Source organism: Osmerus eperlanus, chromosome 6 (genome assembly GCF_963692335.1).
Source record: "Osmerus eperlanus chromosome 6, fOsmEpe2.1, whole genome shotgun sequence".
NCBI classification, from domain to species: Eukaryota; Metazoa; Chordata; class Actinopteri; order Osmeriformes; family Osmeridae; genus Osmerus; species Osmerus eperlanus.
Genome location: NC_085023.1, coordinates 11,617,971 through 11,642,769, shown reverse-complemented (window position 1 = coordinate 11,642,769; position 24,799 = coordinate 11,617,971). Strand labels below are relative to the sequence as shown.

Genomic DNA, 24,799 nt, shown 5'->3' with positions numbered 1-24,799 from the left:
AAGTGAATCAGCATTGTACCCCGCCCTGAACACGCCCATTTTTAATCATAAATAGTCAATGCAAAGCATCTCATGAATGCTAATCTAGTATCTCATTATGACCCTGGCAAGCAATTGTTGTTTACGGTGAATCATGGCGCATGACAACTTCTCAGACACTGTTATCCTATTGGTGGAGCCCAAAAACTTTGAAAATTTGGTGGCTGGTAGATCACCAATTGAAAAAACTGCGAGTGGCGTCAACTGTGCCAGTGATACCGCGAGTCGAGATACAATTTGAAAACAAAAGCGTTTTGTTATGAACAGTAATCTATTAAAGTCTGGACTGATAACGAGGACGTGAAGTGTAGCGATTGCGCGGGAGCTTAACGACTGTATTTCCAGTTTTTGACATATGATGATATATGTACAGTATTAAAGACATATATTTAGTTATACAATGTATTCTGCAGTTATTTAAAGGTAGAATATGTGATGTTATCTGCATTTCATGCAGTCGGGCATTTCCCCCTCCTGCACTCCGGTAGTGGACAATATGATGGTGAGACAGCGTTGAATTTTGATTTAAAATTTGAGTTGATTGTACAAGGTGTTTTTGGAACAATTATCACTCAGTACAAGCTCAAATAATACTGCTGGATTGAATCTTCATGATAAAGATGAAATCAAGTGGAAAAAAACGTGTGTGAGGAAAACGAAATATATAAATATTACGATCGTAATCGTTCTTCCCACATTTACTTTCTGCAGTCTGACTACAGTACGGTCATCTGCGTCGCCAATTCCAACTGTTTCCAAAATGTGCGTAGGCCTACGGGAGGGTCAGAGTTTGCGTGGAGGACCGCACATTCTCCCGTCAAGTTTGTTTTTTATAAATCACAACCTTTGCGTGGAAAGTGGCGTACGCACATTTTCAGCCCCGTTTTGTGCGTACGCAAGCTTTATAAATGAGACCCCTGGTGAGTACGCCTCTGTCTGACCATTTACAGTGTTCTCCTATTCATATTTTAACACAAAGCCTGGCCCTCCTAGGGCCTGTGTCTGGAAAGGAGATCTAAGGGTGGTTCACTCGTTTAACGATGACTATATGGATAAATGAAAGACGGGTATTTCATCTTCATTCATACAACTCCCACACAATTGGCTTCCTGTTTATTTCTTGGGCATCTCGCCAGCTGTGTAAAGCCTTTTTAAGGCCCTTAGGCTGTTTAGACGAGACATACAATGCCTATATTTCTAGAGAAACGAAACTAGGCTATCATATCCGGACCTTGACCTCATTTATGAAATAAATCGCAACCAATCTTGTGATGAGTCATTATAATAGGATAGTCTCATGGTGACTGCAGAGTCTCCATAAACTCCTAGCTAATTTATACATGCTAGTTTGACAAGGATATCCAGTAGAGAACATCAAAACAGACTGGAAGTTAATCTGACCCGCTAGATGAAAGTGCTATCCTTAATACATCAACCTGTGCTTGTGAAAGTGACTATTAGTAATGAAAGAAATCACACCAATCATTGAAGTTACTCAGATGTAAATCATAAATCATTTTGATTGTCAGTTGGCTGTGAGGCTTTACTCTTGGAAAAAAGAGACTTCACCTCTAAGGCAAGGGCAGCCCTGCCTTGTTGGCATGAACTCAGATGTATGCAGTGTAGACAATGCTGTGGGGGAGTAGTGCCTATTTAAAAGTTTTTCCTTGTGTGTAAACAATAAAACCTTCATTACACTTACATTTAGTCATTTAGCAGATGCTCTTATCCAGAGCGACTTACAGTAAGTACAGAGACATTCTCCCTGAGGCAAGTAGGGTGAAGTGCCTTGCCCAAGGACACGTCATTTTGCACGAACCAACAACCTTCTGATTAATAGCCTGACTCCCTAACCGCTCAGCCTTTTGACCTCCCACTTCATTCATTACACAAGGTCTATAATATAGAGCCCCTCTATGATGTTGATGCATATTTGTGTGTCCTGTAACATACCAGTAAAACCTGAATAGCTTGCTATAGGTGTGCCTGACGTTATACTGCGTTACAGAAAACAGAACACACCAGGTTTTCATTAGGATTTTACTTATTTCTATTGTAGTTAAAACATATATTTAAACAACAGATTAGAATGAAGAACTCTTCATTACAATCTTATACATAATTGGCAATCTTTAAATGTAACTCCACTTGAATTCTCACACGTGGAAGATTGGGAAGCCGTTATTGCGTTCCTCAGAAATACACCGGGCCAGCATTTCACAGCTCTTGCGGTCGGTACCAGTTAGCAGGTTCTGGGTGGGGATGAAGAAGTTGGGGAGGTTTCTGTCCTTCAGATGGCGCTCGAAGTCTTCCAACAACAACTGGAAGCAGTGACTCAAGGTGCTGGCCTCCCACTCGCTGTCCCTGGTCCTGGTGCAGCAGGCGTGGAGGAGAGTGGTCTTGGCGTGGTAGGAGCAGAACTTGGACAGTGAAGGCTGTTTCTCTTTCAAGAGGCTCAACAGGTGCTTCAGCAGTTTCAGACAATCTTTTCTATAAAGAGAACAGACTACTTTTATTATGTAGCCTTAGTCTAACGGATTCGCGCTTATTCCGATTTACAGTCCATTTAAGAACGAGGCTTTTGGAGCTTGCGAGGTGTCTAAAGGCTATTGGCCTACCTGCAGCAGTGAGTCCCTCCCGCCTCGCAGCAGGTCTTCTGGGATCCATGGTTCTTCAGGATGGATTTCTCCACGTGTGAAAAGGAAATGCGCCACGCATCTGTGCGACATATCATAGAAACAGAGTTTGCATTGCCAAACACTCTTACAAGATGATGTTCCTTTTCAATCATTCAGGAAAAATACTAGTGTCCAGACTGTTACAGGATTTTTACGTCGATTTGCAGCAATGAATGAACATGCCTTAGGAACACATTTATAAATAGACTATAATTAATCGCTTTCGCCTTGAAAAATGGGTAACGTTTCTGCACGTATAAATTGCATGAAGCTTTTATGATCCATACAATTTCAGAATAGGCCTACCTTTGGCAACGATGCCCTCTCGTTCCACGGTGCCTTTTCCCTCATACTTGGGAACAAGATAGTAAGGTTCCTTTTGTTTGTCATTTAGTTTTACTTTGGTCCCGAGCCATCCATCAATACGGAAGCCGCCATTGGTGAATAAAGGCCAGCTAGTCTGGACTTCAAGACTTAAAACAACGTCGAGGGATATAGCCGTTTTCGTCCCCGTTATCTGTAAAGTCACGGCCGGGCAACCCTTTTTTTTCTTTTCTACATCCACGTCTGGGGATAAAAGTCATAATTATGAGCAGATAGTCTATGGCACGCACAAACACCTTATTGCGCTTGACAAAAGTATTAACGCACCCTTGATTGATTTCACACACGCCTTAACCTCCTTTCTGAACTCTTTCAGCATGTTAAAGGCTGAAATTGTATCGTCTTCATGCATAAATCGATTCAGTGGGTGCTTCCCGCGTTTCAATGCCGCGCTATAAAATGCTCCATCATCTCCAAACTTTTTAACAGCTACCCGTGTGACTGGAACCGTCAGCATCACGTCAAATTCGTCGGGATTGGAGATCTGGGGGTGGGAATATTAGGTTAGTTGATTACCAAAGTTACATAGGAAAATACACAATTTAGGTGGGTAAGTGGGTACCCACCTTCAAATTCTCATAGTAACTTCCAGTACGCAGGTCTTTTACTTCTCTGAAACATTCCGTATTTGTTTTCATATGATCCATGATGTGATTTATAATGTCATTGACTTTACGTGCGCTCTCGGATTTATCTGCCATCTTGATCTTCAGTTTCTCAAGGGTCGAACGAAGTATTGCGCTAGGAACTTGGGCATCGCAGTCTCCTGCACATTTGGCAACACGGGTTGTCTTTTTGATCTTATCCGCGCTCATTACTTGTGCCACCGGAGTTATCCCTTCAGTCTTGTGTTTCAGATCCACGCTAGTAGGCCTACGTTTTTCTTCACTCGGTTTCTTTTCGAGTTTTCTTTTGGAACTGACAGAAGGAGTTATTTTTGCATCCTTCACCGTACTTGGAGGACCCTTTGCCCTGTGTGCAGTGGCGGAGCCAGGGAATTTCCATTGGGGTGGCCAGGATGGGGCCAGTGATAATTTTTGGGTGGCAAGCATGTGTCTCACCAGGCGATGCAGAGCTATTTTAGACACATATAGGAAACATCTCAACATTTTCTACAGCATTAAACATATTCAATATAAACTTGTGGACAATATCGATGGAAAAGTTAGCAGAAGAGTACAACATACAATGTAAGATTGACAATTTACCTGGGGATCCACTGGGGCCACTCCTCAGGGAGGACTCTTCTGTCCTGCTCTCAATCAATCTTTCAGAAACATCTAAAATAATTACAATAAGGTGTACAGGTAATTTTCCTAAAGGTTTTATAATGCATGCTATATAGTGTTTAACAAACACACTATAAGCTAAAGTATAATATTAGTGAAAGTGTCTCTGGGTAGCAAATACAAATATGCCATACTTTAATGTAATGAAAAAACTAACTGATATGTTTTACAATGCACTTTCAACCTGACCTGTATATGAATAGACACACTTTAAGCCAATTGTAAATAAGATAACATCATATCAAGCTGTACTATATGTGAGTCTCTATACTGTATACCTGGAGGTCCATTTAAGTTGCTGCTCTCTGGGGGCTCCTCATCCTCACTCTCTGCCTGTTTTTTCTCCATCTCATCCTCATTCTTTGCCTTAGCTGTCTTCTTTCCACTTGCCCTGAAGAAGGACGCTATGTCTGCCTTCTTCCTCTTCATTATTTTTCCCTCTTTAATGACACCTATCCAAAATGCATACTGTATATACCTGACACAATCATAACACGTTCTGGCAACGTAGTTATCAAATACAGCATAGCATATAGCAATTTTAACAGTTTACTATGTTCTCCTCCGATCTAGCTTGCTTCTAAACTTCGCAAAATAGATAGTCATGGGTGGGATAGTCACAGTTATTAGAAGACAAAAACAACATCCATTATGATATCATACCTTTCTGTTTTGCGTTTCTTCACTTAGCCGCAGGTGCCGGTCGAAGCGTCAGGTGGTAACAGGCATTCTCAGGCCATGCTTGAGCCGTTTAATTCAAATACAGGATGTGTGCGCGCTGCGCGTGGCTAAAGGGTCCGACAGTGTACTAGCGGTGCGAGAAAGGTTCCGCATTTTTCCACAGCCGTCAAAACTTTTAACCGCTCTGATGTGGTGCTTGGGGTGGCCAATGGGGTGGCCGAGATTCTACGGGGGGTGGCCGTGGCCACCCCCGGCCACCCCCTGGCTCCGCCATTGCCTGTGTGGTGTCCCTTTTCCGCTCATCGTAGTTTTAGCTAGTCGTCAGGAAGGAGTGTTCAAATAAATTAACATTAATACGGAAGCGCCAAGCCTATATTAAAGTTAATTTATTTGAACACTCCCCTTATTAATATACTAGTCACATGCTGTCGTGTTTTAAATCAAGTATCAGATTTCATGTTACCGGCGGGGCTTATGCACAACAGCTACATCTTGTGGGAATCAAAACTGCTGCCCATTCTGAGCCCAAGAGAAGGTTGGCTAAATTGACGTCAGTAAAGTTTGCATTGTTTCATAAATGGTCTAATAAAATTATTTTGGCACATGCAACTTATCAACTTTTGCCATTATAATTCTGTATTTTATGAGAACATGCATATGAAATGATACTAATGGTAGTGACTGATATCACTCATACTTCAATAAGCACTGCAAGCAAAGCAACGTTTTGGTTGAAACATCTTTAATGTTATGAAGGGGCTCCAGCCATTCTAAACACTATGTAAGGTGCAGCAGATTATGCCAATTAAAAGTTTTCCAGTGCATGTGCAAGGTTAGCAAAACGGCAATCAAAGTGCATTAAGAGTCACCAATCAATCTACTTAGTGTCCCCAGAGTAAGACAACTTTGGAGATTTTATCTTTGTTGCTTTTTTATAGCTGTATACTTTTCAGAAGTTTTGTTCCTATAGGCTGCTATGGCGCTATTAGGTGCAAACAAACACTAAAAGCCAGACAACAGTGTGAAGTGGCCTAAAACTGCACTCCAGAGAAAGGAGGATGTGGCCGTTACCACACCTCTCCAAGGTTACAATATCTCACACACGCGGAGAACATGGTCATTCAAACCTTTTTAACAGTAAACGTTCAAAACTAGCAATGTGCTATTACCACGTAAATAATTACGAATTCAACCAGGTTGAAATGGAGTCAGACTGAAGGCTGTGTTACAGACTTGTTTGGTGTTCTTTCCTCCTGATACTTTTGCGATGCATTGTGATTATTAGCCAGTCTTTGAATATGGAGTTGAAGATGCCAATTGGGGGGTGGGCTTGGGTGACCACTATCCTGCCACGGGTGACTCTGGAGTCGGCAGTACAGCACAACATTCATTTGCTCTTCTGGGCCTTCTGGGCGGACTTGGTGACCTTGCCTGTGGTGGCAGCCTTCTTCTCCACGGCCTTGATCACCCCCACTGCCACGGTCTGGCGCATGTCACGCACTGCAAAGCGACCTGCAGTAGAAGAGGGAGAGATGAGAAAATGACAAAGGAGAAAGTCAAATGCACCTCAGCCAACACGTCAACCAGGGCTGCGTTTCCCGAAAGCGCCGTGAGCCTAAGTTGATCGTAGAATCCATCGTATTACGAATCTTAGTTTTACGGGCCGTTCCAAAAGACACCGTAGCTAAAGTATCTCTTGAAAATTCGTAGCTCTTGAAAGCGCATAGATTAGCCTACTCCTTACGAGCATGTTTGGGAAACGCGCGTAAGAAATATTGTTGGTTTCGTTATTTTGCTCGATCGTTGCTACGATCCATTGTCATCGGGAAACGCAGCCCAGCTCGGTAAAAGTTCCGACCGGACAGCATCAGATTGCCTCGAAAACATTCCTTTCAAATGGCTCTCTAAAAGCACAAGGAGGTGGGGGAGAGAAACCCATTCCAACGAGACCCAAGTCGACTCCACCCAGCAGTCACTCACCCAGTGGAGGGTAATCGGAGAAGCTCTCGACACACATGGGCTTCCCCGGGATCATGTCCACGATGGCGGCGTCCCCGGACTTAAGGGCCTTAGGGTTGTCCTCCAGCTTCTTCCCCGAGCGGCGGTCGATCTTCTCCTTGAGCTCCGCGAACTTGCAGGCGATGTGGGCGGTGTGGCAGTCCAGCACGGGGGCATAGCCAGCGCTGATCTGGCCTGGGTGGTTGAGGATGATCACCTATGGAGAGGACGCAATGGGGCAGGAATGGAGTCAAAGGCCCTAGAAATTGGATGGTGGTGGAGCACCTGTCATCTTGCATTACATCAGTCAGTGTTTCCGCTATGTTGATTTTTCCGTGGCGGCCCGCCACGGCTAAATTTCTGCTGCCACGGTATCAGAAATAGGGCTGTACAAAATTTTAGGCGGTCTATCAGCAGTGATTGTTAGAAAGCGTATCGGAGGATTGCACGGACATGCGCTTCACAGCGCAGTTGAGATTGTGTGTGTGCGTCCTTGAGAACTGTAGAGCTAAGTCGTATAACTTATGTTGTCAGTTAATTTAAGGCTGTTATTGTATTAGTCTATAGTTCTTGCTAATTTAAATTAAGTTAACTGGTGATTTTCGTTGTTTGTAGGCTATTCTTCCCCTGCTAGCGAAATTGCACATGTCGATTCGATAGCGATTGCTGCCCTTGCTCACATTTGTATTTTAGGTGCATTATTATGCTGAAGTAGTTTTAATTAATAAATAGTGGGTATATTGTTATTATTAGCTACAGAATGCTTAGCCTATCAAGATCAAATGAAGCAGACAGCGTACATGCTTCCGAGTGGCCCCATAATCGATAGGCTAGGCTACTGACCATTTACAATAAGTTACGTCAATTATTAATTGGCAGCATTTATGAACATACTTCATGACTGTAAGGTGTCATTAAGTAGCCTAACTTTATTTCTTTAGGGGAAATAGTACAAAAATATGTGCAATATTACATTAACTATTAGACTATTACATTAACCTGCTCCGAAATATAGGGTTAGCACTTTGTTTCGGCCGGGGGGGGGGTTCAGCCGTGTTCATATCCATTCCATCAGCTTTTAAAGCTTTACATTTTTGGGGGGGCGACTGAACTAAACCCTCCAACCTCAAACAGTGGCACAAATGGATACCAAACGTTCATGTGTAACTACGTAAGTAAGTTAGTGATGCCCACCTGAGCAGTGAAGATGGCAGCCTCCTGTGGTGGGTCGTTCTTGCTGTCACCAGCCACGTTGCCACGGCGAATGTCTTTGACGGACACATTCTTAACGTTGAAGCCCACGTTGTCTCCAGGCATGGCCTCAGTCAGGGCCTCATGGTGCATCTCCACTGACTTGACCTCAGTGGTCACATTGACCGGGGCAAAGGTCACAATCACTCCAGGCTTCAGGATGCCAGTCTCCACCCGACCCACAGGCACTGTGCCAATACCTGGAGGAAGAGGGAGAGGTGGATAAGTAAAGTAGGGAGAGCGAAAGAAGCCAGAGTCTCTGAAATGGTGCCTTTAGGCCCGGTGGGTAGACCCACCCAAACCCTCAAAACAACCACCACAGCTTCTCTGATTAGTGAAGTGCTCACCTCCGATCTTGTAGACATCCTGCAGCGGCAAGCGGAGGGGCTTGTCCGTGGGGCGGGACGGAGGCTGAATGGCATCAAGGGCTTCCAACAGGGTGGTCCCAGACGCATTCCCATCTTTCCTTGTTATCTTCCAGCCCTTAAACCATGTCATCTGTACATGGAAAAGACAAAAGCAATCAGTCAGTTGATAATTGCCAAGCATTTATTTAAATTACATTCTTGACAAATCTTACTTTTATTACTCTGAATTTTGGTATTCAAATTCCAGTAATTATTCACACCCATAGTGTGTGTGTGTGTGTGTGCTCGGGGCTAGCCACAGATGGGTGTGTGTGCTGTACCATGTTGAATGCTTACATTAGGGCTGGCCTCCAGCATGTTATCTCCGTTCCAGCCTGAGATGGGCACGAAGGCCACCGTGTCCGGATTGTAGCCGATCTTCTTGATGTAGGTGCTGACTTCCTTGACGATCTCCTCGTAGCGCTTCTGGCTGTAGTTGGGCTCGGTGGAGTCCATCTTGTTGACGCCCACGATGAGCTGCTTGACCCCTAGAGTGTAGGCCAGGAGGGCGTGCTCACGGGTCTGGCCGTTCTTGGAGATGCCCGCCTCAAACTCTCCCACACCAGCGGCTACGATCAGCACGGCGCAGTCAGCCTGGAAACAACAGGAAGTTGTTGGGTCGTTAATGGCCGTCAAATCTTTGCCTAGGTTTTGCCATGTGGAAAGTCCTGAATGAATCTTTTTCAGATGTATGTAGATTGGAATGGGCATGTCCGGTGTGTTTCATGGCATTTCATGTTACATGTCCAGTGTGTTTCATGTTCTGAGGTGTTTCAGACCTGGGAGGTTCCAGTGATCATGTTCTTGATAAAGTCCCTGTGTCCAGGGGCATCGATGATGGTGACGTAGTACTTGCTGGTCTCAAACTTCCACAGGGAGATGTCAATGGTGATGCCACGCTCCCTTTCAGCTTTCAGCTTATCCAGAACCCAAGCGTATTTAAAGGAGCCCTTCCCCATCTGAGAAAAACAAGGATTACATACACAAAGTACACAAATTCCAATTGCACATTCAGGAGTAATATAGGTCAAGTGTACTAAAATAGGGAGTCAGGTGGCTGAGCGGTGAGGGAATCGGGCTAGTAATCCGAAGGTTGCCAGTTTGATTCCCGGTCATGCCAACTGACGTTGTGTCCTTGGGCAAGGCACTTCACCGTACTTGCCTCGGGGGAATGTCCCTGTACTGTAAGTCGCTCTGGATAAGAGCGTCTGCTAAATGACTAAATGTAAATGTAAACTACTTATGACCTGTTTGGCAAATAGAAGAAAACGACTACAAACTCACCTCAGCAGCCTCCTTCTCAAACTTCTCAATGGTCCTCTTGTCGATGCCTCCACACTTGTAGATGAGGTGGCCAGTGGTGGTGGACTTGCCTGAGTCCACATGGCCAATTACCACAATGTTGATGTGGACCTTCTCCTTGCCCATGGCTGCAACTGGCTTAGGTTTAATAGAGGCTGCAAATAACCAGAGAAGTCAATAGAACTGTCAGACAAACAGGTACTCAGGATGATCGTCAGTGAGTGTAATAAAGGACAATGTCATTCATTCTTTGCCCAAGTGAAAACCTTTGTGGCAGATTCCCGATGCAAGTACTTATTAGTGTAACTGCAGGGAGGTGTTTTGTCCAGTTATTTATCCCAGTTAATTGAGCTTTACATCACTGGCACTGAGTCAAGTTTGACACACTTTCTTCCTTTTTGTCTCTCCTCATCCATCCACACTGTCACTCCTCTCTTTCACTCCGCTGACTAGTCCTTCTTAGCCACAGCTCAACTTGATGCGAGACATTGAGTCAAACGGCTCATGTCACTGAATCCTCCCTTTTGTATCTACTTGCTTTAGTCCTTGCTGACTCCATTTTGTCATTGATTCTAGCCATTGAGAGTGCAGCAGCCATTTCTTAAGTCAAACTACTGCAGTGCATGCTTGCACAGGTTAGGATAGAATTAATCTAAAAGCCCCCTTGTGACTTTCTAGTATAAATTATTTGTGGAAAAACAAATATCGTAGGCTTGAAGTTATGATTTTGAATCTTGGTGTAGTAAAATATCACTAGGACACTAGCCCTAGACTAGTAGCTTATTTGTTGGAATTGGTAACGGTTGATTTTACTGTATAGACCTACTTGGTAGGATCGGACCAATTAAGTTACTATTTAGTTAATTGGCTTGTTCGGATAACTAATTCCAAGTTTACTACAATAGTTTCACAAGGGCTGTTCATGTTACCTTGCCTAATAACAGTGCGGGCAGTTGTTCAGAATGCATGCTGATTTCCATAGTTCATTAGAACACATTCACAGGCCTTTGACAAGAAACAGGGGCGAGTGATAAAATTAGCACAACGGCCGTATCATTATGTTGTCTGGGGGATTTAGAGAGCTTTCCAATCCCTCCTCCCGCCTTTCCTCTGCCGCCATGATCATCTCGCTGTTTACGAGACCGTCTGTGCTTATCAGCGGGTGACTGCGCTTCCAGCATCATTGCAGTACCCATGCCAAACGTATCAACTTATTTCAAATTCAAGCGTGTCTGGTTATTTGTCAGTAATAGCAAATAAGACTATAAATCAAGTGAAATGGTATTACAATTCCTACCTGTTAGTAGACGTCGACACGGTGCTGAACCGGAGACTGAGGAGAGTTGCTGATCCGTTTATATTAGACAGGGGGTTATGCAATTGCGCGCAATGCTCTTACCCCCTCCTAGATCATCACAACAAGGGACTGTAAAGAGTTGAGAATTCTCCTGCAATTAGTTTTAACAATGATACAAGTAAGTCCCCATCCAACGCTGACGGACTCTTGATCAGTTAACCATTCAACATGGTTGTCCTATACACTGAAAGGTTTTGCGTTCAGGTCAAGGTGCTTCAAGAATTCCGATTTGCATAGCAGGTGCAGGTCCGCACTTTAGAGGCGCTCCCTATCTTGGCTTTAGAATTAATCTCTATTTGGCTTTAAGATTTGTTCATCACTCCTCTGAAGTGCGTTGGAAGGTTGCGATACAAAGACGGACCTCAAATAAGCCAATTTACAGATTTTATTATTACATATTTGACCTCTACATCAGGAATAAATGAAAATAAACATTTAGGAAATCAAAATGGTTGGTCTTAACAGAATATTAAACAATACAAAACGATAAATACGTAACTATTTACTGGAATGTAGGCCGATACACAATTGCTTAAGCATTGAATTATACACTTCATGACAGTAAAGTGACTTGGCATATATACGATTATGTGCAGAAAGTTTCCCTGTCTCTTGTAATATTTTCCTCACATATGCATACATTTCATTAAATTTCCCGTGGTTGATGTGATGATCGAAGTACTGAACTTTCAGGCCAGTTGGCCTACTGGTTTAAGGCACAAGAGGGCAGTGTTTGATCATCAGCAGGAAACAACTGACTCAATTATGGCTTTTTCCATTGTCTTCCCATGTAATGCTGATGGGGAGCTACCAAAATTACACTTGGAAGTTATATGTAAAAAATAAACCAAATAAAAATGAGAAAAAAACTAAAGAAATATGTATACTACTGAGGTTGTTTATCATATCAAGGCCTAGCTATAAAAAGGGCCATCTGATTACATTTAACAATTCAAGGTTTTCAATGTGGATGATTTAATATTCTTACTTAAATTCAAAGGCTTTTTGACTGTCAGTGTTTGTGCATATAGAAACCTTGATGGGCCTGATATAAGAGCTTAAGCCTTACAGTATACCCCCATGACTGAGGTATTCACTTGGTAAGCAGGCCGGTCCCCGGACCACGACTCAGTTGTCGTGGGAATAGGGTTTCTAGACAGCCCAAGGCTGCACCTCGCCTCGGCCAAACACGGTGTAGAAGGCCGCGCCAAACAGGTTGATGCAGGCAGAGATGTAGAACACGGTCTGCCACTCCTCAATAGTGTTCTACGATATAAACATATAGTACTGTTAACCAAACAACCTCCTCTAATTATTAACTACACTTTACTAGATGGTGGAGTAGATTATGATTTCAAAAGCAATAGCATATGTGTAACAATTCTTACATTTTTGGTCAGTGCTCTGGCTATGACTGGTCCAACCATACCAGGTATCGTGGCAAAAGAGTTGGTGATGCCCAACAAAATGCCAGCATATCTGCAATGAGAAACAAGAACCAGTAGGTCACTGAAAAGAATTCCATCTAAATAGACTGCATGCAGCTTCTGAAAACAGTAACCACGGTGGGCCTTACGAGGGGGCGATGTCGAGGTGGTTGATGTTGAAGCCAGAGGCAGAGAATCCCCCCAGGGAGGACGAGACAGAGAGAAAGGCCACAGCCAAGGTGTAGTTACAGTCTGTGTACCCAGCAGCCACCAAAAACACAGCTGGACCTAACATACCTGCACACAGAACAAATATCAAAAGCTATGTGAGTGAGCGGTGGCTCACTTCAATTCGACAATATGTAGCTATGCAAAACCTACGCAAGAGACAGATGGCTTGTGTGTGTGTGTGGGAAAGTGACCTACAATGAGTTTTCCATTCACAGCGGGTATGAAAGACAAGTGTTTTGTGGAGGTTTGATGTGAACATACGCTTGTGTTTCTGTGTGTGTATGTATGTGTGCGCATGCATTCATGCTGTTCCTCACCTACGATAGTGAAGGCCTTCCTGACGGCGACGGTGGAGAACAGACAGTTCTCCCTCAGGCGGTCTGCCATCTGGCCCCCCAGCAGGGCCAGCACGCCACAGCCAATGTAAGGCAGGGCCGACAGGGCACCGTTCTGACAGGGACACGAGCAACCATTACAGCAGCTCCATGGCAGAAAACATGTGTCTGGCGGTGTAACAATAGGGAGTGTTGGAAAGGGTGACTGGTGGGGGGGATATCCCAAGTAAACAGTACATTAATCTAACAAGTCAGTGTGACAATGCGTAGTACAGATCCTTAGTACAGTATATGTTTGAGTTGAGCTACTTTAAAATAACCACACTCAACTATAATGTCACTCTTGTAGATAAGTGTATAAGACTGTCAAAGTGGCACTTTTAAGTGTGGGGTGTGTGTAGGATCTAACCTTTCCTGTCTCGGGGTGCGTGTGTGTCCTCGTATGTTTCTGCAGTTCAAGCCCTCACCTGCTGGATGCTGAAGCCCAGAATGTTGCTCATGTAGGTGGGCAGGAGGGTGAGCAGCGTGTAGAAAGTCCAGTTGTAGGAGAAGTGAGCCACCACGATGGCCCACAGAGGCATGGAGGTCAGGATGGAGCCCCAGGGGATGTGATCCACCGTCGGAGACAGCTGCAGCAGGAGACACAACCAAGATGCCATTTTCAAACTCCTGTTCTTTTATTGTTCGTGTTTATTGGTATTTTGCTTCTCAGTCACCTGAGTGCAATCTTTGTTTGGAAAATTGACATATACTAGATTAAATGGTTCCGTTGACTGCATTCGTGAGTGAGTTAACTTCAGAAACAGTGATCTAATGCCTACTTAAGTCTGAGGTTGTAAAAAATGAAAAAAAACGACTGGCCAATGTCTCAGATGGGTGGTGATGTATCTTTCGTTATGGTTACAAATACAATGTTTTGTTCTCAAACCGGTATCGTTTAACAAGCATTTACTTTGGTAAGTTTGTGTTTTATGTTATTTCGTTGGCTTTGTATATCGTTGCAACTTTAAGTGCATTTTAAAGTTTGACCTGATTGTATAACATTATTGTGCAGTAAAGTCTTATGTGTATTGTGACTGCCTGAAGATATGTATTGGAAGGCCTCCTATAGGTCAGTCCTTCACTATGAATTTAGAACACGGGCCCTTTTAAGGTCTAATTGGTAACTGAGCTCACGTGTGCAAACAATACGATGACAGGATATAAGTTCTTTCTGTTCCAAATTGTGGTATGGTCACATCAGTTACCATTAGTCCTTGTGTAGAGGTATTAACTTGACTGAGATGAGACTGAACTTAAAGACACTAGTGATAATGATGCTGTAAGTCGCTCTGGATAAGAGCGTCTGCTAAATGTAAATGATAAAACATATGTACTCTGGCAAGCCCTACCTACCTGGCACCCCATCATGCAAACATTAAGTCAAACCAAAAGTGCTACAGCATAATACAACTATATCACATATGATTGCAGTGTTAACACTGCTGGGATGCCGATTGCCCTAACATATTATGCGTGAATAGTACAACCCGTTCACAAACACTACATACTGCTGCTATAACCCAATCTGCTACAGCTCCATCCACTGCTTCACAATAGTTTGTATGTATATATGTAGAGAAGAATGGTCACTGATCCCTAGCCTAACAATGACCATCTAGCTTAAGGCCCAACCCACAACTCCTAAACAAGCAGCTTTTTGGCCCAGCCCAGCACAAACACCAGTCTGGATGGAAGATGTGTGTGACGAGGCAGTTGGGGCATGGTGAGTGTTTGAGGGACTGAACTCTGTGGATTCCTACAGGACTGAGAATAACCCAATTTCTTGACGAACTTCCTTGACATCTTCACTAAGATAAGCGTGCAGCCTACCTCGTTCCTGAGAGAGGAGATGATGTAGCGTTTCTCCTGTTCAGAGATACGCGGGTGTGTGCTGGGGGTGTTACTGACGAGGAGCACCCAAAGGACGAACCACACCAGCCCGACGGCACCTAAACACACACAATTAGGACTTTGCTTATTTTCTTTTTGTCACACTGCCTAAATTATGTTTTCCACAAACTCTTTTAATGTCCAGTCTATTTGAACCACTCAGAAAAATAAAAACAATAAAAGTCTGCAACAACTGCAAGAGTAGACAACTAATTCAGTGTCAAAGTCTACAAGCTGATGCCGGAAAAAAATATGCTAATTCCATGTCTAGGAAATGAATAAGCCAACCAACGCACATATGCTTTGTCTTGTGCTTTGTCACATGTTTTTATTGCTTAAAAAAAACAGTGGCCTTACCAAACACATAGAAGACATAGGTCCAGTCCAGGTAGAAGCAGATCTCTCCAGAGAGGGGAAGGGCAATAACTGTGCCTAGCTGAGCACCTGAACAACACCAATGAGAGAGGGATAATGTGTCACACAAAAGAAGCCAAAATCCAAAAGGATATGAACAAATAACTGGTATATCAGTATATACAGACCGGTGACAAAAAAGCTGAAATAACAGGAAACTTAACAAATACAGATGCTTCCAAACAGCACTGCATCACACAAGCAGTACAATCCTACTGTATCAAGCTTTGTGGCATGAATAACAATTCTCAGCAGGCCTAGTCAACCTCGATTATGGATCAAGATAGCTAGAGGAAAAGACCGAAGAGACTTTGGAAAGAGGGTTCATTATATGCATTCATTTGCCACCTGTCTGTATATATGGCTGTATGTTACCAGTGTATGAAATGGTGAGCAGCCGGCTCCTTTCCATTGGTGGGGCCCAAGAAGACCACATGGCATGCATTGCAGGAAATGTCACTCCCTGTTGGCCAACACAAAAATATTGCAGCGTTTCAGCTCACTACAGCAACAGAAAGGAACATTCAACAAACAAACAAATATATACATACAATTAAATGACCACATCTATACACCTGCACCCCTAAGAAGGATGTTACTGCTATGTCCGCATTCACCTCTCCGATTCCTTCCAATACCCTCACAGCGATAAGGTAGCCAGCGCCCAGGTCAGCAGCCACTGGGGTGAGGAGGGTGAAGATTACAGTTCCCAGGATTCCAAGGCCCAGGAGCCACTTGGCCCCGTACTTGCGTGCCAGGTAGCCTCCAGGGACCTGGGTCAGGATGTAACCATAGAAGAAGGATCCCAGGATCCAGCCCTGGGTCTCAGAGTCCCAGTCATACACACTAGCCTGAGAAACAAACACCACACACCAATCTGGGATTGAGCAAATATACAAGTGTGTAATGCATGAACTAGATACACGACTGCCCACAGCCCTGGAAATTACACGGTTACTCACTTTGTGGTTATGTTGTGGCCGTTCGGGGCTAGAGTGTGCAGGGCACACAGAGGAGCTGGTGTTGCCACTGGCGTCAGTATTGTTAAGCATGTCCACCATTGCAACGCTGAGGTTGACCCGAAGGGCATAGGCCACGAAAAAGCCATAACTGGAAAGAAGGGCCAGGCCATAACGGGATGACCCACATGCTGGGGCTGAGAAGAAGGAATGATAGATAAATCTAATGCATTAACAGTGAATCAATTGCAGCTAAAGACTGTGGAATCAGTTACTTGTTGGGGGAAGAACTACTGTCTGTAGCAGTGTTTCACCCCCCCCCCCCCCCCCTGTGGAAGGTAAAGTTAATAAATAGTTATTAAGTTGTATAGCGCCAGATCACAAAATAAGTCATTTAAGGTTACCTTTCCTATAGCTTGATCTTTTATTAAACAAACTAAATTGCCTTATGTTATTTATCTTATTTACACGACGGCATGTCATTTCTGTCTCTACATGGTCGCCCCTCGGCGATATATGCTTTTATAACTTTCAGTCTGGCTATGATTCCAATGAATATATCAATTACCTTCCGTTTTCTCAATCCCCATTGACTTTCATGCATAGTGTGATCGTTTTGGGCTCCCTTAATGGGCCTGAGACTAACATCCAATACTGTCACATTTGACCCATTTCTAGTAGCCCGAGCCTTTTAGAGATTTTGACCAGCTTAGCATTCAATTGTTTAGTATTCTGTGACCACTACGTTAGCCTAGCACTCCATTACATTACGAAAACATGTTGGTATATTTTTTAATTTGTTCTAAAAGCACGAACATGCTGGAATGTTAAGGTTACGATTTAAAGAGTTGTTGACATTAGTTTTGAAGTTGTATTGATGTTTTCTTTCCTCTTGCTAGTAAAATGGTACCATATGTAACACTTGAAGTGCATTAGAGTAAACGTTACTGCAGGGGGCTAGCGAGTGTGTATAAATAAACTGTATGATTTGATTAGATATATAGTTAACCAAGCGAAATTCGATGTATGTAATAGCTATAGCAAAGGCGATTTCATATTTTTAGGTTAGCATGTACTGATAGGCTAGTAGCCTAGCCACCACAAAGATCAGCTGACGAACAAAGGTGTGATTCTCGAGACAGAAACCTCACACAACTCATTTAAAAACGGATGCTCGTCGCAAGTTAAAATAACGCACATGCTAGTTTGCACAAGTTCATGTAGGCTAGCTGGTTAAGTGGCTAGCTAAGCTGGCTTGATAGATTTTTATATTGAACCGTAGGCTAGGTGCTACTAACCTCTCTCTATGTGTTCATCTTCACCGCGGTGCAACAATGGTTCTTCTTGATCATCGGTCTCTGTGTCCGTTGCATACTGCTCCATTGCACAGCAGTGGTCTCAGACACGAGGAGAGTAGACTATCGAGATGTCATCCCCTGTTCTTTATTTGTACTAGATGCTTGTGTCATTCCCCTCCAACCTTACTAGCACTGGTACTTCACAAGAATCACGAGGAACGCCGGGCCGGAAGTTTACAATGACTTTAGCGAGAAGCGAGTCCACATGATGGCGCTATATGCAACAGAACGAAACTGCTGCATATGCACACTGAAATGTCATGGAGTACGTTGCCAGCCAGTCTACTCTCACTAAAACGTTCCTCCACTTAACTGCGTAAATGCTGATTTGCCAGTTATGGAGTTTTGAAACGTCGTGAGCTCAGCTTGAGTCTATACAACCAGGGTGCGAATTACGAGGGGGGGGTTTGACCCCTCTAAGTAAGACCTGGATCCCCCCCCCCCCCCAAAAAAAAAAGAGATAAAAACAACAGGTCGGGGGGTCGATACATTTATATATCTTTCTTACCTTTCTTACCTGGAGAAGAAGTTGACCCCCCCGATTGTTATTTTTTTAGACCCCCGCGATGGTCATTGTATAATTCGCACTCTGTATACAACCAAATCAATTCTGTAGCTGTAGATCAATTGTTGTAGTGTTTTTGCTAATAAAAGAAAAACACATTTTATTCATGACCAAAATTTATTGAGTGCAAAAGAGTAATTGTAATATTACCATTCAATGACATACACTGACAATAAGGAACAATAACTTGTTGATCTGCAATGTAAAATTGGATAAAACACCTGTGAAGTCCCTGCACAGATATAATACTAATATTGTTCGAGTAGCATTTACTTATCTGCACAATTTAGATTTTTTTTACAAACGGCTTAAGCTCCCAAACATTTTGATATACTCAATTTCAACATAAGTTAGCATATTGCATATTGATAGTGTTACTATCATGATAGTGATCCACACTCTACCAGCCAAAAGCCTTACACACCTGCAACTGTGTGTGTGTGTGTGTGTGTGTCCGTGTATGACCTCAGTCCAGCTCAAGAGTCAACACAACCAAATCACATAGCAATTCTACAAAGTACTGTAAGCTACAGTGAATATCTGTCCATCAGACATGTCCTGTAATATCTCATGGCCATGTCAACTTTTTTCCTGGCGCCATGGACATGAAGTCCCTGGTTTGGTCAATCAAGAAAAAAATTGCTATAAAGTGGGGATGGGCATATTAAACCATTTCATGTTCCAGTAATCTTTCATTCTTTATTTCCATTTTCAAAATGTTTCAGAATTATTGTAGGTTTCATTTGAAAATGGTATATTTATATGAATATAGTCTAATCTAGTCTAAGAAATGTATTAATGTAGCCTGTCTCAGAGCTCAGACAATTATTAAATGTAATATTATTATTATTATTAGAGCTTGAAACTAATCCCCATTCGACCATATGCCCATCCCTACTATAAAGACAGTACAGTATCATGATATCCAATATCTCCTGGATAATAATATAATAAAACATGAATCAATAACTCTTTTTCAATCACTGGCTGACATGCCTGCCTGGAACATATTTAACACATTTAAAAAAATCAAAGCACATGCAGTTATAAGAAGACTACACATTCTGTATATGATATTAATATCACTTCATGCAGTTTACCAGCAACTGCATCGACTAAACCAGAATCACCAAGATTCTGCAGTATATTCACTACTGTTTAAGTATAAGTACACTTGTGGGTTAGGTTCTGTGTGAGTGTGTCATCCAACTTCACTACATCGTATTAAGACAGAACAGAATACTCAAGTGGCCCTAGGCAGCATTTTATAATGCCCTTCGACTTTCTGCTTCCTCTGTACTTAGCAGTGTCTTCTAGGTGTCACCGGGGGCTGGTTGACAGACATACTAAGTGTTTGCCATAACACAGATGGTTTTTAAGTCAAGTTGATGGCAGTTCCCTGGGTGAGTTCATGCTCTGAGCCTCGTTAGTCATCACTTGGCTTCCTCACGCGCCACGTTGAGCAACCTCAAATAGATGCGGAATTAAAATCCCTGATTCCAGCTCCATCTGTCACGTTTCCTTCCTTCCCTCTTCTCTCTCCTTCGGATCACAGACCAATCTTTCCATTTCGAGGTAGTCCACTAAGACAAGCGTAGCCCACAGGGGAAGACAGACCAGCTTGGTTTAGCACAGCCTGGTTCAGCACAGTCCAGCATGCTCCATGTCAGGTCACTTCATGTTACTTCAGCCCAGTTAGATCCAGTCAACACAAGTTCAAGCATATTGGACAGTGAGATGTAGGTTTAAACGGAGTGAGTGGAAAATATCCACATTCCAACTGGCCTCAAAAGGGTCAGATTGATATGGAGTTTCCATTGTGCTGGTTCGGGGGCAGACTGAGGCCAAGGCTGGGGCTGAGGCCCAGGTTAAGGTTGGGGTGGGGTTTGGAGGTGGTCAGAGTGAGGTCATTGAGGTTGGACTGGAGGTCAGAGGTCACGGCAAGTTCATTGAGGTTCAGGGTGAGGTCGAGAGGGGCGGCCGAAGACTCGTTGAGAGTTATCACTCTTCTAAAGACGAAGTGGAACGGCGTCGACTGGGCTCGGCTGTGGAGCTCGGCTTTGATCTTCTGGGGGTGCGTGTCGGGGGCCAGCTGCTGACTGGTGCCCTCTGCCAGCAGGAAGAGGGCGTAGTTCTCCGGGTCGGAAACTTTGAACTTTTCGGCGCAGATCTTGCAGACTTCTTCTGTGGTGGCATAAGGGCGCACCAGCAGTGTTTTGGCCGTGCAGCCGCTGTCCAGCTCTTGCAGTGCCACCCTCAGGTAGTTCTGGGGAACGGTTAAATGTTGAACGGTTAAATGTTGAAGTAACGTTGAACCCTTTTCAAACTCACAAATCAGAAAAACCCTTGAAAGGATGAGGCCGATTAAGATTCTTAAAACATGAACATTCACACATCTGGGTGTGTGCGAGAGCGATCAGAGAGCAACGATGTGCATCCCAGAGAGAGAAGAAAAGAAGATGTTTGTGAGAGTGAATTAGCATGCGTGCGTGCGTGTGTGTGTGTACCTGGAAGTCGTCCACAGAGGGCGCCAAGCGTTGAGTGGTGCGTCGGCGGTGCCACTGGTGGAGTGTGTTGCGTGTCTCTGAGCTGAGGATGCGAGCAGCCTGCTCTTCCTGGAAGTTCCTGATCAGGGACATGGCCCCGTAGGCGCTGGTCAGGTAGTAGCCACCTACGAAGTGAGACAGCCCAACTTTGAAACGGAATCATGAGATCACTGCTCTGGCAGCTACATCACTAAACTTTACAATGACAACGCTAGCTTTCCACCAACGTCACAACAACTTTACACTGGCAATGCTGACCTTAGGATGTCACAACTTTGCAAAGTCACATTGGTAACAAATGTTTCAACTATCAAGCATACAAATAGACCTCTAGAAGTGTATATGTGTGCATGCGTGTGTATGTGTGTGTGTGTGTGTTTTGTACCTTCTCCATTGAGCAGAGAGGGGTCCAGGAGCTCCATCATGTAGAGGATCTCATTGTCTAGTTGCGGCATGTCACACTGAGCCAGCACATACGTCAGCATGGGCAGGAAATCATCTGCACCGTACAGGCGACCTGAACACACACACAAACACACAGAGTCAAAAGTGAGCATGTGGTGTATTTCGATGGACGGAGGCAGAATGTGCACGGATGGTTAACAAATGAGTCCACGTCCCAAATGACGCAACGCAGCGTTCTCACGTCGACGAGCGTTTAAACACATGTTCATTCATGTATGCATGTCATCTTCATTTCTGTACACGAGTTGGACCTTGGAGGATGCTGTGTGCCTACCCGAGTTGTCCTCCATGATGGTGTAGATGAGTTTACACACGCGCAGCAGCACCGTCACCTTCTTCTCTGGAGAGTACAGCTTGCACATGGTGTGGAACTTGTGGCGGATCTTCTCTATGGCAACTGGGTCTGGGGGGAGGGCATCGGCCACACCCATTTCCCGGGGCTGCCTGGCTTTGGCCAATGAGAGGTTCTCCTTGAGCTCCTGCCACCCTCCACAGCGCACCTGGAACTCCTGGAGGGCCAACCCCACCACACCTTTGAGGGGCTTCAGGACACACTTGTGCATGGCCTTCTCCAGAACCTGGTCTGTATGGGGGAAGAGGAAGGGAAACAAAGAGAAAGAGAGAAGGGGGGGGGGTAGGGAGAGGTTATTAGTTTCATGACAGTATAGTGTAGTGTGGCTAGTCTCCTGAGGGCAGTTGAGATCCTGTTCCTACCATGCCATCATGCTATTCGGTGGACTCAGCTTTTACAAGTTCAAAGCTCAGCTCAAATAATATGACTAAGAGAAACCATGATATCACAGCACAAAAAAAGAGAACCACATGTGTGTGTGTCTGTGTGCTGACTGAGGCAAAGTCAGCAGGATTTGGAACATCTGTAGACCCAAGTGTTACTTCCTTTCCACTACTAGCTGGCCTCCATTTATACTCATATGTATGGGACTCAGTCCTGTCTCCCTCCCCTTCTCGGAAACACACACACACCTTTCTCTTCTTTCCCACTCCTTTTCAATTAACCAGCAAAATATACTTCTTCAGTCCTCCACCAGCATCACAGCAGCAGGGGATTGTATCAGTGTGTCAGTATCAATGTGTAGACAAGTGACCTTGTCTACACATTTCCAGTAAGTCAAGTCTGGTGACCCAGCATTACGACTCGACTCTCACCCCTTCAGCCTTTCAATGACCCAGTCCCGTCAGGCCAGACATCCCCCACACATCATCAGAGATGCTCAGAATAGATTTACATTACATTTAGTCATTTAGCAGACGCTCTTGTCCAGATCGACTTACAGCAAGTACAGGGACATTCCCCCGAGGCAAGTAGGGTGAAGTGCCGTGCCCAAGGACACAGCGTCATTTTGCACGGCCGGGAATCGAACCGGCAAATTTCTGTTTAATAGCCCGATTCCCTAACCGCTCAGCCATCTGACCCCCCTACAGGCAATACAATAGATGCTGCTGTCACACGTTTCGAAGCAGTGCTTGAGAAATAGTCTTCTCTTCCTTTCCCTCAACCGGTATTTTTGATCCATGTTATGACGCAATGTGTCTCACTAATGCTAACTCGCTAGAGACATGCTGCATTAGAAGACGAAAAGAGTGAGGGTGCATTTGTTTTTTGTGCCTAAGTACAGTGCCTGTTGGTGCTAACAAGATTCATGGCATCCCCTTGTGTTTCTATTTATTTCATGCAAACCGTGATCCATCCAAACAACTTCACACACACACAACACTGCACGTCCTTGGATCTTGGGCAATTCCAACTTCATACAGGGGCCGGGTTTTAGAGAAAATCGAGCCACAGACAGACAGAGATTCCTTGTTTCATAGTTAGATGTGTTAAGAGGATGCTAAGAAGTTTTGGTTGGTTGATAGCTCCTTTCTTATTCCTTTCTTTTCTTTCTTTCAGTTGCTACATTCCATTTACTCTTGACTCTCCAAACCTCACCATCTCCCTCTCTCTCTCTCCCTCTCAGCTGTGTTTTAAGTGCAGAGGCAGAGTGTGCCTTCAGGTTCCCTGCAGTTCGGTAAAGGGTTTAAAAACTCTGGAATGCACCGTTTGCAATCCTAGAGCTTGGGTACACACACACACGCACACACTCTCTTACAGTTTTTCCACATGCAAGGTTTAAGCACAGTACCTCAGGCTACTGCACCTCCAAACTAATTATCCTCATAAAAGCAAAGCAAAAAGTACACTGTTGTGCAGCACAAGCTAGTATGACAACTGGAAACAGAAATACTCTGGAAGGAAACTTGAAATGTGTCCATAGTACATAGAATGAATATCAAGAAATAGCAAAATGTCAGCGTCTCTTTACATTTACACAATAATATAGTTTTTTTCCTTAGTAGGTGACAGTGGAATGACTCGATAGAGGACGAGAGGAAAATGAGACAGCCCTCTCAAGGCTGTCCGGTATCAGCAAAATACTTTCCACTTCCAATAAACAACTCCCACAGTTCCTACTCCTTTACCGGTTTCAGTCATAACAATCTAATCGAATCTATTCGCACATCCCACTCCATTCCAGCAGTGGTTGTACCATAGACAACCTGTGTGGTACAGTGTTACACACACAAACAAACAAGCACACACACAGGCTGTGTAAGAAATCCCCTCAACAAGAGTTTTTTTCTTTTGTGTCGTATTTGCTCGTTACGTCACACTCCCTTCACGACCAAAGATGGATCACCATGAAAGGTAAAGAGGACAAAGAGTTTCTGTCTCCCTGTGCAGAAATAACCCCCACAATCTAGAGGAAAGGGCTGACTGGGATCTAAGCGGTCACTTAGTTGAAGGACTTCAACAGATATGCAATCTTTGTTTACTTCCTTGTAGAGTTTGACGTCCCTAAATAGTCAGGGTCAACTGAAAAGCAATGAGAGACAAAAAACCCTCTCCTTCAGTATCTTCCGAATTCCAGATTTGCAGTATTTTTCTACAAAGAACAAGGGTTAGCGGGTTAAATTTATGTACAGAATGCCAAGCACTTAACAATAACAAACAAAAACCACGATAAACCTACAAAACCAGAACTTGAGATCTTCCTGTTATTGTTTATGACACAGAGCATATAGAGGAAGTAGCTGTGTGTTGTCATGGGGAGAAGCACTGCTCTGTGGACCGGACAGACACAAGGGTCTCTATTCTCCCTGTCTTCCTATCCCTATGGGT

General features: G+C 44.0%; 4 protein-coding genes across 4 annotated transcripts in view; all 4 read right to left on the bottom strand.

The window, feature by feature from the left end:
- Positions 1 to 2,073: 2,073 nt before the first annotated feature.
- On the bottom strand, positions 2,074 to 5,401 carry cgasa (cyclic GMP-AMP synthase a). The gene is made up of 6 exons (XM_062463495.1): positions 5,349 to 5,401; positions 3,668 to 4,073; positions 3,369 to 3,585; positions 3,024 to 3,284; positions 2,658 to 2,757; positions 2,074 to 2,529 (listed from the first exon to the last, which is right to left on the bottom strand). Exons 1-6 carry the CDS (start codon positions 5,372 to 5,374, stop codon positions 2,196 to 2,198), a joined length of 1,344 nt encoding a protein of 447 aa, XP_062319479.1. The 5' UTR covers positions 5,375 to 5,401; the 3' UTR covers positions 2,074 to 2,195.
- Positions 5,402 to 5,796: 395 nt separating this feature from the next.
- eef1a1a (eukaryotic translation elongation factor 1 alpha 1a) lies at positions 5,797 to 11,483 on the bottom strand. Its single transcript, XM_062463494.1, has 8 exons — positions 11,327 to 11,483; positions 10,012 to 10,184; positions 9,507 to 9,686; positions 9,025 to 9,321; positions 8,668 to 8,818; positions 8,264 to 8,520; positions 7,052 to 7,286; positions 5,797 to 6,583 (listed from the first exon to the last, which is right to left on the bottom strand). Exons 2-8 carry the CDS (start codon positions 10,153 to 10,155, stop codon positions 6,459 to 6,461), a joined length of 1,389 nt encoding a protein of 462 aa, XP_062319478.1. The 5' UTR covers positions 10,156 to 10,184; positions 11,327 to 11,483; the 3' UTR covers positions 5,797 to 6,458.
- A 273-nt stretch (positions 11,484 to 11,756) lies between these two features.
- slc17a5 (solute carrier family 17 member 5) lies at positions 11,757 to 18,210 on the bottom strand. The gene is made up of 11 exons (XM_062463493.1): positions 17,983 to 18,210; positions 16,688 to 16,881; positions 16,343 to 16,576; positions 16,101 to 16,188; positions 15,669 to 15,755; positions 15,252 to 15,370; positions 13,847 to 14,008; positions 13,362 to 13,494; positions 12,963 to 13,110; positions 12,775 to 12,865; positions 11,757 to 12,652 (listed from the first exon to the last, which is right to left on the bottom strand). Exons 1-11 carry the CDS (start codon positions 18,065 to 18,067, stop codon positions 12,539 to 12,541), a joined length of 1,455 nt encoding a protein of 484 aa, XP_062319477.1. The 5' UTR covers positions 18,068 to 18,210; the 3' UTR covers positions 11,757 to 12,538.
- A 1,677-nt stretch (positions 18,211 to 19,887) lies between these two features.
- rin2a (Ras and Rab interactor 2a) overlaps positions 19,888 to 24,799 on the bottom strand; it is a 21,945-nt gene continuing 17,033 nt past the window's right edge. Inside the window, exons 9-12 of the mRNA XM_062464505.1 lie at positions 21,893 to 22,328; positions 21,539 to 21,670; positions 21,115 to 21,278; positions 19,888 to 20,873 (exon numbers count right to left, since the gene is read on the bottom strand). Of these exons, the coding sequence (XP_062320489.1) occupies positions 20,403 to 20,873; positions 21,115 to 21,278; positions 21,539 to 21,670; positions 21,893 to 22,328 (1,203 nt within the window). The 3' untranslated portion in view covers positions 19,888 to 20,402. The remainder of the gene's footprint in view (positions 20,874 to 21,114; positions 21,279 to 21,538; positions 21,671 to 21,892; positions 22,329 to 24,799) is intronic.

Bases quoted from the DNA above. Each gene is read 5' to 3' on its own strand.
- cgasa (XM_062463495.1), bottom strand. From the start codon at position 5,374: ATGAGCGGAAAAGGGACACCACACAG. The intron at 3,586-3,667 runs GTGGGTACCCAC...TCCCACCCCCAG, and splicing joins GTTACTATGAGAATTTGAAG to ATCTCCAATCCCGACGAATT. The intron at 3,285-3,368 runs GTGCGTTAATAC...TTTTATCCCCAG, and splicing joins GTGTGTGAAATCAATCAAGG to ACGTGGATGTAGAAAAGAAA.
- eef1a1a (XM_062463494.1), bottom strand. From the start codon at position 10,155: ATGGGCAAGGAGAAGGTCCACATCAACATTGTGGTAATTGGCCATGTG. The intron at 8,819-9,024 runs GTAAGCATTCAA...TTCCATGTACAG, and splicing joins TGCTGGAGGCCAGCCCTAAT to ATGACATGGTTTAAGGGCTG. The intron at 8,521-8,667 runs GTGAGCACTTCA...CTCTTCCTCCAG, and splicing joins GGATGTCTACAAGATCGGAG to GTATTGGCACAGTGCCTGTG.
- slc17a5 (XM_062463493.1), bottom strand. From the start codon at position 18,067: ATGGAGCAGTATGCAACGGACACAGAGACCGATGATCAAGAAGAACCA. The intron at 16,189-16,342 runs GTGAATGCGGAC...GTTGGCCAACAG, and splicing joins TATTGGAAGGAATCGGAGAG to GGAGTGACATTTCCTGCAAT. The intron at 12,653-12,774 runs GTAAGAATTGTT...TTTATATCGTAG, and splicing joins CCAGAGCACTGACCAAAAAT to AACACTATTGAGGAGTGGCA.